At 44.2% G+C, this 15,752-nt stretch overlaps 1 protein-coding gene across 4 annotated transcripts in view; it reads left to right on the top strand.

Annotated features, from left to right (window-relative positions):
- The window catches only part of LOC135921393 (zinc finger protein 256-like), a 112,878-nt gene that overhangs the window by 74,739 nt on the left and 22,387 nt on the right, over positions 1–15,752 (top strand). For 2 of the 4 annotated variants that reach the window (XM_070526028.1, XM_070526030.1), the window contains exons 11-14: positions 2,557–2,630; positions 4,225–4,369; positions 5,445–5,518; positions 11,416–11,551. In XM_070526028.1, coding sequence (XP_070382129.1) covers positions 2,557–2,630; positions 4,225–4,369; positions 5,445–5,518; positions 11,416–11,551 — 429 coding nt within the window. The remainder of the gene's footprint in view (positions 1–2,556; positions 2,631–4,224; positions 4,370–5,444; positions 5,519–11,415; positions 11,552–15,752) is intronic. The other 2 variants (XM_070526026.1, XM_070526027.1) reach the window with 1 other exon arrangement.

Here is a 15,752-nt window from a genome sequence, read left to right as displayed (position 1 = left end):
AATAAGCTTTGTCTGCCTTCGTTATCGTAAATTTTATAGCAATCTATAGACTTACAAGTGAGGAAGATGGTGCAAATACGTACGATCGGTATTAATTGAAACGACTCAGCTTGTCGAAGTGGCCAAATCGAAATGCGCCAAGCGCCTCACGGCACTGGCTTGCCCGCAATAATTATATAAAGGCGTTTCACATTGCTTGTCGGTACATGCATCCGTGGCGTAATGGTTTCAATATTGGACCCATGTGCTTAGAGGTCCTGTGTTCAAATCCTGCCGTCGGACAACCTTAATATTATTTATTCATTACGCAGGACAATGTTGAAAATAACTAGTTTACAATATCACTGTGCCGTTTGAAGCCTGAAGGGGGAAGTTAAGGCAAATCCATGTACCTCCCTTAATTCCCATGCTCCCATAGAAACTAGCGCCAGAGTTACTGGTTACTGGTTATCGCATGAAACTATGTCCTTAAGGAGGGGAACAGCAAAGGGCGCAATCATGAAGCCATAACTCGGCCGATGTTCCATGCTGTTAACATGCTGCAATATGCAGCACAGTTGAAGGCTCGTTGCCTGTTTACTTACTCCCGCTTATGGAATTCATATTGATAGTGAGGAGCAAGATGTTAATTTAAATCAAGGCTCATAAAATGAAACAGGAAATCTAAGTTTACCCAGGAAATGCAGCATGTTCTCAAAAAAAAAAGAAACTTGCGCCAGAGCGACAAAACCGGCGCTGGCAGGTTGGCCGGGATGCTTGAGAAATGGCTCTTCTTCGTTTCCCTGGTAGTTAGAATTGTGTGCGTGCCCGCCATGAACAATCGCTAAATGACAGGCGTCACTATTTTGTTGGGCGAGCTTTGAGTTCATAGGCCAAACATATTCCACAATGTCTCGACAGTTTCAGGGTACCAATAAATGGTTTATGTTAGGTTCTGAGCTACTTGTGGCTTGCGTAGAGTACTACCTGGCTTCCCTTTTTTTAACGTCATTGTGTGCACATTGCGTCAATTCTCTTACCGTATACAAAGTGTGTTGTTGTGAACTCTCAAAAAAGGCACCTGAATTAAGACGACTCTGGGATATACATAACTCAATCTATACCCTCGGGCCCACATCCAAGTGTATTCGGTGTATTCACAAGAGCGCCTGCTTAGGCGACTGTTGGCACACGCCTAATTTCGGAATATTGACTTTACCCGAAGACAAATCACAGTACGCGCTTAAGAAAGAACGCGATGTTGCAAAACAGAAGCTATGCAGGTTCCGACCATATTACCTAGAAGATACATTGGTGCTGCACTGTTTTGTTGCATGCATTGTAATGCGCGATGGGGTCACTTTGGGCATCGTTCTCGCAGAGCCACCACAGTTTCAATGCACGCCTGGCAAGCGAAGGAAAATGACGGTTAAAATCTTTTCCTAAATCAGTACGTTATTAGCTGCTTTTTCTTTAATGCTACATACGCAAAATTATTGCTCAATTAGGAGGGCATGTGATTTTTAGTCCAAATATGTGAAAGCACAGAGTGTCAGCAGGTCGCTCACGTTTGAGAACAGATTTCCGTAAGCATTGCAACAGTTTGTCAGCGTATGCTATGTACTCTAGGTGAGAAAACTTTATCGAGACGTATGCTGCCGGTGTATGAAAACATTTTACGAAAGTTTCATTTGAAGAAATCTATATCAAGGCAGCCATAAACATCTTTCAGGCTATGCAACGTTCTAGATAACGCCGTGGACCTCTATAATATCCCGACATTCCATAGGCATCACGACGTCCGACCGAAAACTCGCAAACACGGTGTCGCCAGATGTCCTTCTAGGTAATATTGCGAGAAAATTTGATATGGACTATCGAGGCCTGCTCGTAATAATCACCAAGAACCTTATGTCCTAAGTATGACGACACATGTGTAGCCCAGGCAGACTTCTGGAAGTCCCGTGAACATCTGCAAGTAGGAGGGTGACCAAGAGGCGGCGAACAGAGAAATGCTTGTTAGACACTGGCTTCCCGCTCATGCATTGTTTGTAGGTGGCCTGATCAGTGCATCGGAAACCACTTGTAATATGGAGCGCCGTCAAGGAACGTTCACTTTGGGACAAGCACCTGTAGCGTTCTTTCCAAGTTCTGCTCATAGAGGCATCGCTGTGATCGCCAGTATTTGTGGTCGTTAGGTAAGGCATTAGGCGTGTTTTCGCACAAATGTAACATTAAGTGTTGCATTATTGAGCAAGTCATTATTCAAATATAGAAAGTCTGTATTACGATGATACTGACTTTGTTTATTGATCCTATACCTCGGTATAGATAAAATAGCTTGGCCCTTTGTCTTGCCAAATAACTTTTTTGTTCAATTCGATCTCGAAGCTGGCAGTATATTGTATCAGATCAATGTATGCGTGTAGCTTATGGTCGCAGGGCGCAAACGTTTCAAGGAAGGGACTTGTGCTCATGAGTTGCATCAACTTGCCGAAATGTTGGCCTCGGAAACAACCTTTTTTACGCCACTGTTAATCACCTCAGGCCTTACTGTTCGTTTGTTTTCTGTTCTAGACATCCTCAGACAACGCGGGTTCACCAAAGCAACACGCAGTACTACACGACTGCACACACATCCACCATCCAGGGTACGTGTAGAAAGGTTTTTAGAGCTTGGTCTACGAGGCCTCGTCTTGCTGGCGATTGCGCAAGCTGATGTCTTGTATCTCACATGATACATTTAAACAACATCCCCACTTTCTCTCAGGAGCAAGGTTCTGCGCATGTAAATCTGAGCAGAATATTCTAAATTCAACTGCCGTTCCATGAAATTAGGTTCCCCTGTTACAGGATCGAACAGACTATTCGCTGCGTTGATCAAGCTGCACGCACGCGTGCGATTCTGTTTTAATCGCTAGGATAGTTTTTAGATTGTACTTGAGCGATTCCTGATGCCCATTTACCAGACGTATGGTAGCTATATGTGCATTTATAATGTTTAGCGTTCCCAATTAAAGAGGTGGAATGCAACATGCGCTACAAGACGCTACCTGGTCATGTGAGATAGATTTGTCGCAACTACGAGACAGGTTGTCTCGGTTTGCTGTTCAACATATCATGTCCACGTCGCGACGTATGAAATCAGTGGTAACGCTCCTCAAGCCTTGCATTAGTAGCAGTGCTTGTTTTTGGAGCTCTTTAATAAAGTGCATAATAGCATGATGTGTTCAGCTCAGCTGCACATCTAGTTTTTACCTTGGACTTGACAAAAAAATCCTACAAAATAGTCGTAATAAGTGGATGTAATGTAGAAATGTCAGACGCAGACGAAGACACCTGTGCATTATTGTATAACAATTTCGACAATGTGTTCTACAGATAAAAAAGGCATTAAACACCTGAGGCTACGCTGGATCCGTCCTCGACATTGCCACGTGTCCGAAGCTAAGCTCAATTTCTTTAAGGAATGAATTGTTTTGCACACGCGTACACCAGAGATGTACGGGAAAACTATGCGGGTTTCTGAGAATGAAAGTTGTGCAGTTTACAAAAGAAATTTGTTTTTTTAACAGCATGTCGGATGAGAACAAATCTTTCTTGGCCTGGCGGTTGACAATTTTCTCGTTCATGAACCTTTCCTTGCATTTCGAGATAAACACATAGACAAAACATGGAGAGTTTATGTTCGGGTTCGCCAAAGCCAAGGCCGTCAATCTTACAAAAAGCTTTCCCATTTAGTGAGATAAACTAAAGATAAGCAGCCAATCCGAGTGCAATAAATTACTATAACACCACGCGGTTTTCTTGTGGTTAAATTTTTCAATAAAAGCAGAAAACTAAACTAGTATGTAGCCATTGGTCTCTACATGAACGTTCCATCTTATTGTGTGATAAGCCAAAGCGATGGTTAACGCCTTGTAGCCTATCGCGCAGATAATGCATGATCCAAACACCAGAAGCAAGCAAACCAAAATCAGGCTTTGTAAGAACAACCATGCTCTTGTCTAGGCATCAAAGGCCAAGGAATAAAACAATGAATAACTCCCAATGCACATACTTGTATTTTTCGTAGCACCACGTTGGGCCTTCCAGCTTTTGTTGCTTGCATTTAGAGAAGCATTCCCGGCGGAAGCACTGCTGTTAGCATTTATTAGCATCAAGACTCTTACGAAAACTTATTGGTCCCCTCGCCTTCCTAGCAGGGAATGTGACACAGTGTGGATCCAACACCTCTCATTTCAGGATATGCACACAGCAGAGACACCGAAAGCGCCAGTTTCACACTTCCAGTCTACAGCAGCAGCAGCGGCGGTGGCAAATACGCCGTGGCCAGTACAAGCCACGCGGGCACGGAGGAAGCATCGGGCATTCTGGGAAACGATGCTAGGTGAGCCAGACTTCTGTAGGGATTCCTTTCAATACAGCAACTAATTTAGACGTCATGGAACAGTTATGCTTGAATTGACGAACTTGCGCGATAGATTGAAGTTCTGATGCCTGAAGCACCAAGTCTCAGCTGTTCTTTTCACACTATGGTGCTGGCTTTAACAGAAAGCGTTATCTGGGGATCAGCTACCTAGGGCGTAAATGCGAGAGAATGAATAGTCTTGCTCCGCAACCACTGCAACAACATTGGTAAACCTTGGCTCGTATTAAAAATATCATACTACTGAAATTAAAGGAATTTCATTTTCGATTTTTTAAGAAAATTGAAACGCAAGTATGGAAATTAGAACTTAAGCTTCAAAAATGTATTGATGATTTAAACGGCCCTAATATCACATCTAAAGTGCGCAAAATCGATGTATTACAAGCACTCAAAAATACGCTATTGTATGAGTAGGCACTTTGGAAATGCTCGCATAAATGCCAACAATTTTACGCTTCTATTTTAGGATTGGTGATGTCGTTATTTTTTCAAGTCGGCAGCCAAAACCAAAGTCTTGATTCAGGCAATTCTTGGAATTTACCTGCGTCAATCAAATGCAATATATTTATAATTCATTTCATTATTCATTTGCCCACGAAGTTCTAACCTAATCAGGACATACGGCAGTCTATAAGCCGGCAAAGCTGACATGATTTACAATGCAAACCTGAAGAGTTGAGCAGCACCATGAAATTTCATTAGCCATGTGAGCAACAATAGCAATAAATATAGGTCCAGAAATAGCCCATTACCCACATGATAGCAAACAATGCTCACTTAAAGATTAGCGCAGATATTCAAAAGAGCAAGAGACCGTAAAGCATACATGCACAGGGCTTGCGTGAATCTGCCCTCGAGCAATATGCCTGTGCGCCTTAAAGATTCTGCAAGCAAACGTCTCCCTTTGAAAGGGCACTAATCCTCACGAGTTCCGCCCCCTTGTATAAACGTTGGCTTCAGCTACAATCTTCACCTACATTTGTTTACCATCGCAGGACGCACTGTTCATTTGCGTATCTTTCTTGCATTTCAGAATTCCTAACGTCACTGGCGCTGGGCCATGGAGTACGCAGTACTACGCGGCTCGTGGCACAACTACAGTCTCCGGTAGGTGTGGCAAGACTTTCAGCCGCTGGTATACAATGCCTCACCTTGCACGTGACTCGGCAATCTGTCTGCAGTCGTATACGACACATTTCTAGGGCATCGCCGCTGGTTCACGGGTGCGCGGTTCTGCACCTGTCACTCTGTGCTCTACATTCTGCGTGGTTTCTATTATAAGAAATGTAACTGTTGCCTCGTGAACTTAGGCTCACGGTTGAGATGATCTGATGGGTGAATCGCTGCGGCGATAGCGCTACTCGCGTCTTTACGGTACTGTACTCCTGCTGAGGACAGTACTAGTAAGCCAGTAATTAAGAGAGTAAGCAGGGATTCTCAGTTTGCTTTGGTGTCGACGTCGCTAAAAAACAGCAGCAAGGCACCTTCAGCTTTGCCATTAGAAGAAACGTTTTCTTTGCAGGGGCCGCTTATTGCTAATTGAACTGTTTAACTGCATGATGAATTAAACTGTGCTGCGCTTCTTGTCCTTACCTAGTACTTCTAAGCAGTGCTACAATATAGTCTCAAATATTATCGAAAGTGGATGCGGAGGAGCCCGAGGCAATCTTCTTTCCTCCTCGTCCTATGTTTCTTTATATGCTTCGTTACTTTATTCGAACAAATGAATCAATGAACGAACTTGCATACTCCCAAGCACGCTGAAATTTGTCTTCCGGGTCCTTAACAACAGCAGAGTGCTGCAACGCTAGAAATCCATGAAGAGCGCTTTGTACAGTCGAAGCACGAAACACATCGACCATCTCCATGTTTTCCATCTATTGCTTTTAAAAGGTGACTTGGGTTTCATGGTGGTGTCCACAAGAGGTCGCGGTCAACGATGATTTCAAAACATTGATGGGTTCTCTTGTGCATGATAGGCTGGCCATTAGTAGCCACCGGGTATCCGGCCATTCATTTTCGCATTAAGGTGACGAATGCACATTTTGCTGTTAAGATGCCGAGGAGCTGTCTCTTAACATATGCATACGTCAGCGTTGCAGCCTTTTGTAATCTTGCGTGAACCTGCGGAGCAGCTACTCCTGAAGCCCAGATGGAAATGTCATCTGCATAAATTGATAGTCTGACCGAGTATGGCAGGGATTCCGCGAGCCGAATCAGAGCTATTTTGTACAATACGTGTAGTGGCCGGTAATTTCACCATCCTCTGTGAATCCAAATAAAAAGCTCATTCGGGTCAGGTTGCTCCCAATTCAGCGGATAGCGTGACCTCCGATTTGAACGGACACGAGCGCGTCAACGATGGCTTCACGTGAAACGTTACCATAAGCGCCAGTCACGTCTTACGATAGCGCTAAGGAGAGGCGTTTGGGTGTATGCTGTTGTTGAATACGCAAAATCAATGACGTTGTCGACCCACGAAAGGTCACGTCAAAAGCCGCTCATCGCGTCTGCATAAACATTGCAATGATCAAAAAAAACAACTCGAGGGACGTGGGGATCATCCTGTCAATAAACTTGCCAACAAAGCTGGCGAGAGCAAGAAGCAGATATGATTTCAGTACGAGGGGGCTCTTTCCGTCACTCCAAGAAACGTTGGGATGACACAGCAGGACCTCTCGCTCTTCATGTTCAAGAAGGCGTACAGCAGCGTGCGCTATAATATCTAGTCACGGGCGAAGAGGAACGCCTGCAAATGGCTAGAGCAGCCTTCTATTCTTCCATGTAGAAAGGTTCGTCTGTTGCCGAAGCTTGCGTGAAGGGAACTTCGTGCGATTAAAGATCCTTTCGTGACACTCTGTCACCTGCAATTCTCTCACAAAGTTCTTCTCCCACATTGACTTCTCGACAGCCTTGTGCTTTAAAGTGGTTGCGTTGCCGAGCAGAAACACGTACGCCCCGGCGATTAAGCCTTGCGCGAGACAGTGCTTTGTGGGGGTCCAAGAAGTTACAGAATTAGTTTCATTGTTCGTTGTATATTTGGTCCATGTGGCAATGTATCTTCTCCTTCCACCTGGCCTCCCTCAGGTATAGAATCGACTTGGTGCGTCTATATCTGTTCTCAGCGTGTCGACGTACTGCACGAAACCTACGCTCGAAATAAGATCTAACGAATATATTACGGTGCCGAAAGGAAAATAAACTTAGGAGGGAGAGCAAGAAGCGACAGGTTGAGCGCTCAGAGTCGTGATAGCGGTCCCGAATAGTTTCTTACTCTCCCTACAAAGTATTTATGTTCATTTTGGCGCAGCAATGTATTCATTAGATCTAAACCAACTCGTCCAGGAACAAGTTCTGCTGGAAATAAGGTACCGCGGGACCAAAGTAAGATATAGCCAGCTTCTGTGCGACGACCCTCTCAAGAATGTTGGGCTGCCGTCGTTCAAGAGGCAGAAGTCATGGCCCGAAGCAAAAGGTACAAGAGTCCTGGCTCCTAAATTCTTAGAGAGAGAGAGAGAGAGAGAGAGAGAGAAAGCAAGGATAGGAATGGCACGCAGGTCAACCAGACAAGCTTCCGGTTCGCTACCCTACACTCAGTGTAATGAAGAAAGGGGAAGGAAAAGACTAAACGAGGAGCAAAAATGCACTTTCATAGAAAGCTGCGTAGCTCTTGAAGCAATCGAAATTTACGGGCACCTCTAAGAAATTGACTTCATGTTCAAGCAATCGACGAATCGCCTCCAGATGGTCTCTCCATTCATTGAAGTGCACAGCAGCAGAAACTTGCATTTTTCGTGCATTTTTCTTTCGTAAAGTGCTGAAAGCGTGCTTCAGTGACCCATCCTGCTCTTTTAGTTCAACCGATAAAGAGGTGCAATAAACCGTACACGTCTGGTGTATAAGCAGCACAGGCGATGCAATAAACTCTGCCATATTCGCTTAAGCGCACTCTTCAATTTTAATGTGTAAGCATTCCCTGTTGAGTACCCCAGCAATATCGGTAATTAACACGAAAACTATTTTGCCTCAAAATATATGCATCATTGGAGAACTTAGCACATCCTACTTTTAACATTGGGTAAATGTACATGATTGGTCGCTTTAGAATAGTTAAAGAAGCAAAAAAAGGAAACCCGTTATTGGCGTCCCCTGGAAAGCTTACTTTTGTGCATTAGGGATGCTCATGCAGAGAAGCCTGCTTTGTGGTGCGGAGTTTGAATAATCATAGAATGGCTGGTCGGGAAATGCGGTAATAGTGTAATTGTAGATGATTGGCAGCCTAAAATATTTTCCTCCTCTGAAATTTATCTACGTCACGCCTTAAAGAATAACCAGCTTGGAAGGCCTGTATCTCACAAATGCCAAGGATGTCTTCACATTTCATCCCACAAAGATAAGCGAAATGACGGAATTCTCGTTTCTGAAATGCAACGCTTAAACAAAGTAAGACTTCAGACCGCATACAGTGAGGCTAACCAGTACACAGCTGCGGCCAAAGCAAAAGGTTAGTTGTCGCTGGTTTCCTCCAACATCGAATCTCGATGTGCTCCCTCTACAGACATGTATCCATCCAAGTAACCAAGCGAGTATTGGCTATTTCCGAAATGTGGCTTCCTGAACTAGTTCCAATCCAAGAGTTTCACTATGTAGCATGATGCGGTCTATGCAGGACACACATGATAAAGAACACAAAATGCTGCCTAAATTGAGCAGCATTTCAGCAAATGAGCAAGTATTTTTAGACATCGGAAAAGCGATCGGTAGGTAGACATGCATTAGGTACGAGAAGCAAGTAAACAAAAGCGAACTAACAGCAGAGCCAAAGAACGGCTACCCATTACGAAACAATAGTCAGAATTTCTGCAGCATTTAGTAAATTCCATATTTCATGAAAGTGCATGCAACAAAATTTTTTCGGACTTGCCATGCATGCAGCATGGCATTGTTTTAGAAGATCCCCGTTCCATGTAGCGAGTGTGAAATAAGTTTACGACAGGGACGCCATCCCTGGAAAGAACTCCAAATGGGCCGCAGGGTCCCGGACCTGGCATCTGTTCTCCATTCGCATCTTATGACATGCTTGAACAAAGAATCGGTGCATCCACGTGTGAGGCATCCAGTAGAAGTGATACAACACCAATGAAAGCCACGTAGGCTTCACGGCTATAGCCGAGCGCGAAGCACATTCCAATATTTCCACACACAAAAAAAAAATGCACTCATGCTGTCGATGCTCACCACGTGTTCACAGAATCAAGACTAAAAAAAAAAAAAACACGCCCGCTGTCCACGCAAGAAGGGTGGAAGATCTCGTCAATACCAACATCGAGAAAGCTTGACCTCCCTACCCTCGACCGCCGAAGCGGCCCTACAGACCGGTGACAAACTGCGTCCGCATTACGAGATAGAGTTTTGGAAATGAAACTGTTTCCATTATATATGTATGTATGTATGTATGTATGTATGTGTATGTATATGTATGTATATGTATATATATGTATGTATATGTATATGTATATATATGTATATGTAGATGTATGTATATGTATATATATATGGCCCGTAGCATGGACCGTATATGGACCGTAGCCGTAGCACTTCACTTAGAGAAAAAGTTTAACATTGCGGTTTCTTTTGCATACGCTAAAGAGGATGAAGGCAACAGTTTGAGCGCTCGCAAGAAATTCCTTAGATTACTTTGACATTGTCATTCCAATGCTTTGTCACTTTATATTACTTCTTTCGCTTAACTCGTTTTTTTTCTCTTGTGTTCTTTTTTGGTCGCCTATGCACCGCCACTGTTTCTGCGTGGTTAAAGGCCTGCTAAAGGAAAGGCATACAGGAATTCACAGCCCAAAGAAAACTTCGTTTGGTCAAGTCACCAGATTTGAACTGATTCGTTTAAGTGCAACAGACCTCGGCAAATTTAGTGCAATGGTTACCGGGAACTTCTCATATACTTGGACAGAAGCGAGAGAGCTAAACTTTAGTTTTCTGCGCTACTAAGGAGCTTTACTATAACGAGAACGCGGCCATTACGGTTAAGGCAAGTTAGGTTTGTGCAGAAGCTAGCTTACAAAATTTCGCATATTTTCCATCGCCACCGTAGTAAAGCCTGAAATATGCTTATTGCGGCAAATGTAGAGCCAAGATTTGACTCCGGTTACAGATATACCAAAATTTCAAAGACGCATTAGCTTCGCCTTAAAGAGTGAAACTCGATACCATTCAAATATACCTGGCTGCTTCTAACGCTTCTCGGTAACTGCAATTTATGTAACCGTAATGTTCACTGGAAAACGCTGCCTGCAATAGCTATGCACGAAAGCGAGCTTTCTGGAAGAGACCCCGCTTATTACGTGGGCCGTGGATTCTCGGCGGTGAGTACGCCACTGCCGTAGTACAAGAGTGGTAGAAACGCAGGAAAATTGCTTTGTGCTTGGGTTTCGGCGTAAAAGAATGTTTTCTCGTACATTCAAATTACAATCTGGTGCTATCATATCTGTTGGTTGCGTGTAAGTCATACTTTACTATGTTTCTGACGCATTTTGCTTAAATTCATTTAGTTCAGTAACGCACTCGCGCCACACGGAAGGCCTGCGTGCGGTATGTCTGATTTCGAATGATTTTTTGCTCACAACACGGTGAACGCCGCCGCAGACACCGAATTATCTGCTACACGAGGCCCGCAGTGCTATCGCGTTAAAAATGCATACTCTCATCTTCAGCATGGAACACTGTTGTGTTCTATTCTGCCGTACTGAATACAGCACATATTTTGGTGTAAATTCTACATTGCATAAATTCCGCCACGCACGTCTTTTTCGTCATATGTATTGAAGGCATATTTCCAGAAAGAACACCGCATACGGAAGCACCCAAATCAGGTTACCCTATCACTAAACCTATACTAAATCTGCGCGTTTTTATTTCAGCACGACATGTTGACGCTCGTTGAATGACCCTTGAACAGAGACGAGCTAACGCCTCTGTTATTCTCTCAGGCCATACGCATGTCTCTGAAAGAGGAATGACCAGTTCCCTACATATGGTGTCCAGCAGCAGCGTCAATCACGCACAGCCCAGTGCAAGCCGCGCTGGAATTGAGGAGGCATCGGCCGTTCCGGAAAACTTCGCTAGGTGGGCCAACGTTTGGGAAAATTTCTTTGCCCAAAGCAAATCACAGATGGTGCGTAATGCTCCCCGTGGTACAACTATGCCGTCACTATGACACTATCGCTATGGAGGAGAGCTCTGATATATGAAACGCGCACGAACTCAGCCCTTATTCAAAACACACGGCATGGTGGATGTGGTGCTAACATGCTTGTCGTGCTCAGCGCTCTTGCAAGTTTGTCAAATGCGTACCTACTACGCCATATTCATTTCCAAAGATAGAAAACAAAAAGGCGTCCGTCTAAATACATAATTAAATTAAATTATAGGGTTCTTCATGCCGAAACTTCTTTCTGATTATGAGGCAGGACGTAATGGAGGACTCCTGAAATCTCGATCATCAGGGGTTCTTCAATGTGCACCTAAATCTAACGACGCGGGTGTTTTCGCATATCGCCCCCATCTAAATGCGGCCGCCGTCGCCGGGATTCGACCCGCGACCTTGTGGTCAGCAGCCTAATACCATAGCCACTGAGCAACCACGGCGGGGGTCTAACGCAATCGAGCAATGCAGTGACAGGTAATATTGCTGCAGTGACGTTCATTTCAGAGTGCAGCGATAATTCTTAGGCATTCGATGATTTCCACTACATCCCACAGGCTCAAATATTGTACCGCTTTATGACTTTCGCTTACCAAGGGAACCTATGAATCTGGAGGCATGACGACTGCATGACGCTAACGCGATGAAGATGGAATAAGAAGGAATGATAGTACGAGGTTGTCGGATCGAATCCCGGCCACGGCGTCCCCATTTCGATGGGGGCGAAATGCAAAAAATCCCGTGTAGTCAGATTCAAGTGCACGTTAAAGAGCCCCAGGTTATCAAAATTTCAGGAGTCCCCCACTACGGCGTACCATAGAATCACATCGTGGTTTTGGCAAGTAAAACCTCATAACTTAATTTTAATTTTAAGGAATTATATTGATGTATTGGTAAAGTCGTACAATGGGGGGGAGGGGGCGACGACATGACGAGAATGACATCCTCATTCTTAAGTCATGATCATGGTATAACAAGGACGACATGACCATGACGGTAAAACAACCTCATGAAAAAGCGACAATGACGATGACCGCACGGCCAAGGTGGCACGATGACTATACCGTACGACAACGAATGCATGATAGCGTCTGTGTGACGACGACACAATGACAGCGATGGCATGACAACGACGGCATAATCCCGACACGATGGCGACAGCATAACTGCGGCCTAATAACGAACAAAAAATGACGTCGATACATTAACGAGGGTGGTGCGACTGCATGATGACAATGGGATTTCGACACTGAAGTGACGAATGCGGCGGCTGCTGTGAATCACGCTGCCTGGCGTGATATACCGATTAGCGAGGCTTTAACAGTAAGCTTTATCCGGGGATCTGCTGCCTAGGTCATAAATGCGAGAGAAGAAACCATCTGACTCTGCAATCACCGCAACACCCGCCGTGGTTGCTCAGTGGCTATGGTGTTAGGCTGCTGAGCACGAGGTCGCGGGATCGAATCCCGGCCACGGCGGCCGCATTTTGATGGGGGCGAAATGCGAAAACACCCGTGTACTTAGATTTAGGTGCACGTTAAAGAACCCCAGGTGGTCGAAATTTCCGGAGTCCCCCACTACGGCGTGCCTCATAATCAGAAAGTCGTTTTGGCACGTAAAACCCCATAATTTAATTTTTTTCAATCACCGCAACAAGATTCGTAAACCTTGTGGCGTTTTTTAATCGCATAATATTGAAATTAAAGGAATTCCCTTTACGATTCTTTAAGAAAAACTCAAGCACTAGCATGAAAATTACAATTATTTGAGCTTTAAAAAATGTCATGATTTTCTAAACTGCACCTAATGTCACATCTAATGAGCCCAATATTGATACATTATACAGCATACTAAAATAAACTATTTTATGAGTAGATACTTTGGAAATCCTCATATAAATGACTATTTTACGCGTATATTTTAGGATTGGTGTTTCCACAATTTTTTCAAGCGGAAAACCAAAAGAAAATTTTGATTCATACAATTATTAGAATTTACCTGTGTCAATCAAATACAATAAATTTCAACTGAATTCATGCAAGCCATATGGAGCTTAGTTCCTTAGCCTTGGCGGGTTCTCTTAAAACGCCACTACTGTTGTTGTGGCCAGTTCTTCACTTTCCCAACATACTATTCTTTGCATTTATTTATTTATTTTATTTATATTTTTATAATATTCCCATAAAGTTCTTATTAAGGACATAATCCAGTCTAGATAGCGAGCAAGATGGAATGACGGCAAAAGACCTACAATATAAACCACATGCGCCGCACCATAATATTGCATTAGCAATGTGAACAACAATAAACATACGTGTACAAATAATAGCACATTACCCACACAACAGCGAAATAAGTTCACCTGGTGATTAGCGCAGATTTTTGAAAAGAGCAACAGGCAGTAAGTTATACATACACTGGGTGCGCGTGTGTCTACTCTGAGCAATATGTCAAAGCACCTGAAAGATTCTGCAAGCAAACGTCTTTCATTGAAAGCGGACTAATCCTCATGAGTTTCACCCACTTGTCGAAACGTTGCCTTCAGCTACAATGTTCAGCCACCTTTGTTTACCACTGCAGGCCACCGTGTTCATGTGCATATCTTTCTTCCATTTTAGAATTCCTGACGCCACCGGCGCTGAGCCATGGAATACGCACTACTACGCGGCTAGTGGCACAACTACAGTCTACGTTACGTGTGCTAAGATTTTTCAGCCTCTGGTACACCACATCTCACCTCGCAGGTGACTCAGCAATCCGTCTGCAGTCGCATACGAGACATTTATAGAGCATTGCCGCTGGCTCAAGGGTGCACGGTTCTGCACCTGTCAATTTGGGCTCTACATTTTGCACAGTTTCATATACAAGAAATGTAGCTGCTGTCTCATCAATTTCGGCTCACGGCTGAGATGATCTGACGGTTAATCGCGGTGGTGATAACGCTACTCGCGAGCAGAACAGTCCTGTGCTCCTGCTGAGGACAGTTCGCGGATTATTCGTGAGCAATCCCTGACGTAGAATTAGGAGGGGTACGAAACCAATACGCGCCAGAAGACGACACATAGGGACACACAGAGCGCTGTGTGTGTCCCTGTGTGTCTTCTTTTGTCCCTTGTTCTAATCGCGCTACCGTACACCCCTTGAAGATGCAGCACCAACAAGCCCACATTGCCACCCTGAATATGTGCGGTCAGGTAGAGGATGGTGCAAAGAGAGGCACAATGCCACACGCGCCAGGAGATATTTTCTGGCTATGCGAGGGGTGTTAGTCCCAAGTGCGTAGAGGGCATGCCCAGTTTGCTATCGTGTCGACGTCCCTAAAAAAACAGCACCGAAGCTCCAACAGCTTTGCCCTTAGAAGCAACGTTTTTTTTTTTTTTTTATTGGGGGGGGGGGGGCTGGTTATTGTTGATTGAAGTGTTTCACTGCACGATGACTTCAACTGCGCTTCGCTTGGTTTTACCTAGTACTTCATAGCAGTGCTAGATTATAGTCTCAAATATTAACGCGACAACCTTAAGGGCCAAGCGTCGCAGAAAATCCGCTGTCGGCGTCGGCGGAGCTGGCCGTGAGCGTAAATTTTCGTATACGTATGAGTACCTTTGTGTTCCAACAAAACTGTTTGTTGGCCTCGTTGGCGCTTGCTAAACGACGCGTTTTTTGCCATAAGGTAAAACACACAAAAGTAAGACACACAGATAGACATAGACGCATAGTTTCAAGCACATGCCATCTGTCCTGTTTTCCATGTGTCTTATTTTGTGTTTAAATTGGGGCAAAGACATGTATTGTACCATAAAGTTACCTGTTTATTAAACCCGTTGCTATATTGCATGCGGTAAATGCAGGTTATATTACCGCACCATTCTATCACTAAAGATGCGCATACCTTGTCTTAAATTCTTTAAAAAGTTGTTCGCCGGAAATTTGAGAATGGCAGCCCGTAAACAAATGGCACGCAAAAAGCACCTATAACTCATGTTTTCATTGTACAATCTCCGAAGACTGAACTAATAAAAGTGCGAAACAATAACACAAGCCTGATAATTAGGTTTTGATCTTCTAGGCGCGGATGGTTGTGAGTAAGCGTCATAATTAATTCGACGATGCTTCTTTTCTGGT

This window comes from Dermacentor albipictus, chromosome 9 (genome assembly GCF_038994185.2).
Source record: "Dermacentor albipictus isolate Rhodes 1998 colony chromosome 9, USDA_Dalb.pri_finalv2, whole genome shotgun sequence".
Taxonomy (NCBI): domain Eukaryota; kingdom Metazoa; phylum Arthropoda; class Arachnida; order Ixodida; family Ixodidae; genus Dermacentor; species Dermacentor albipictus.
This window is presented reverse-complemented; position numbering and strand designations above follow the sequence as displayed.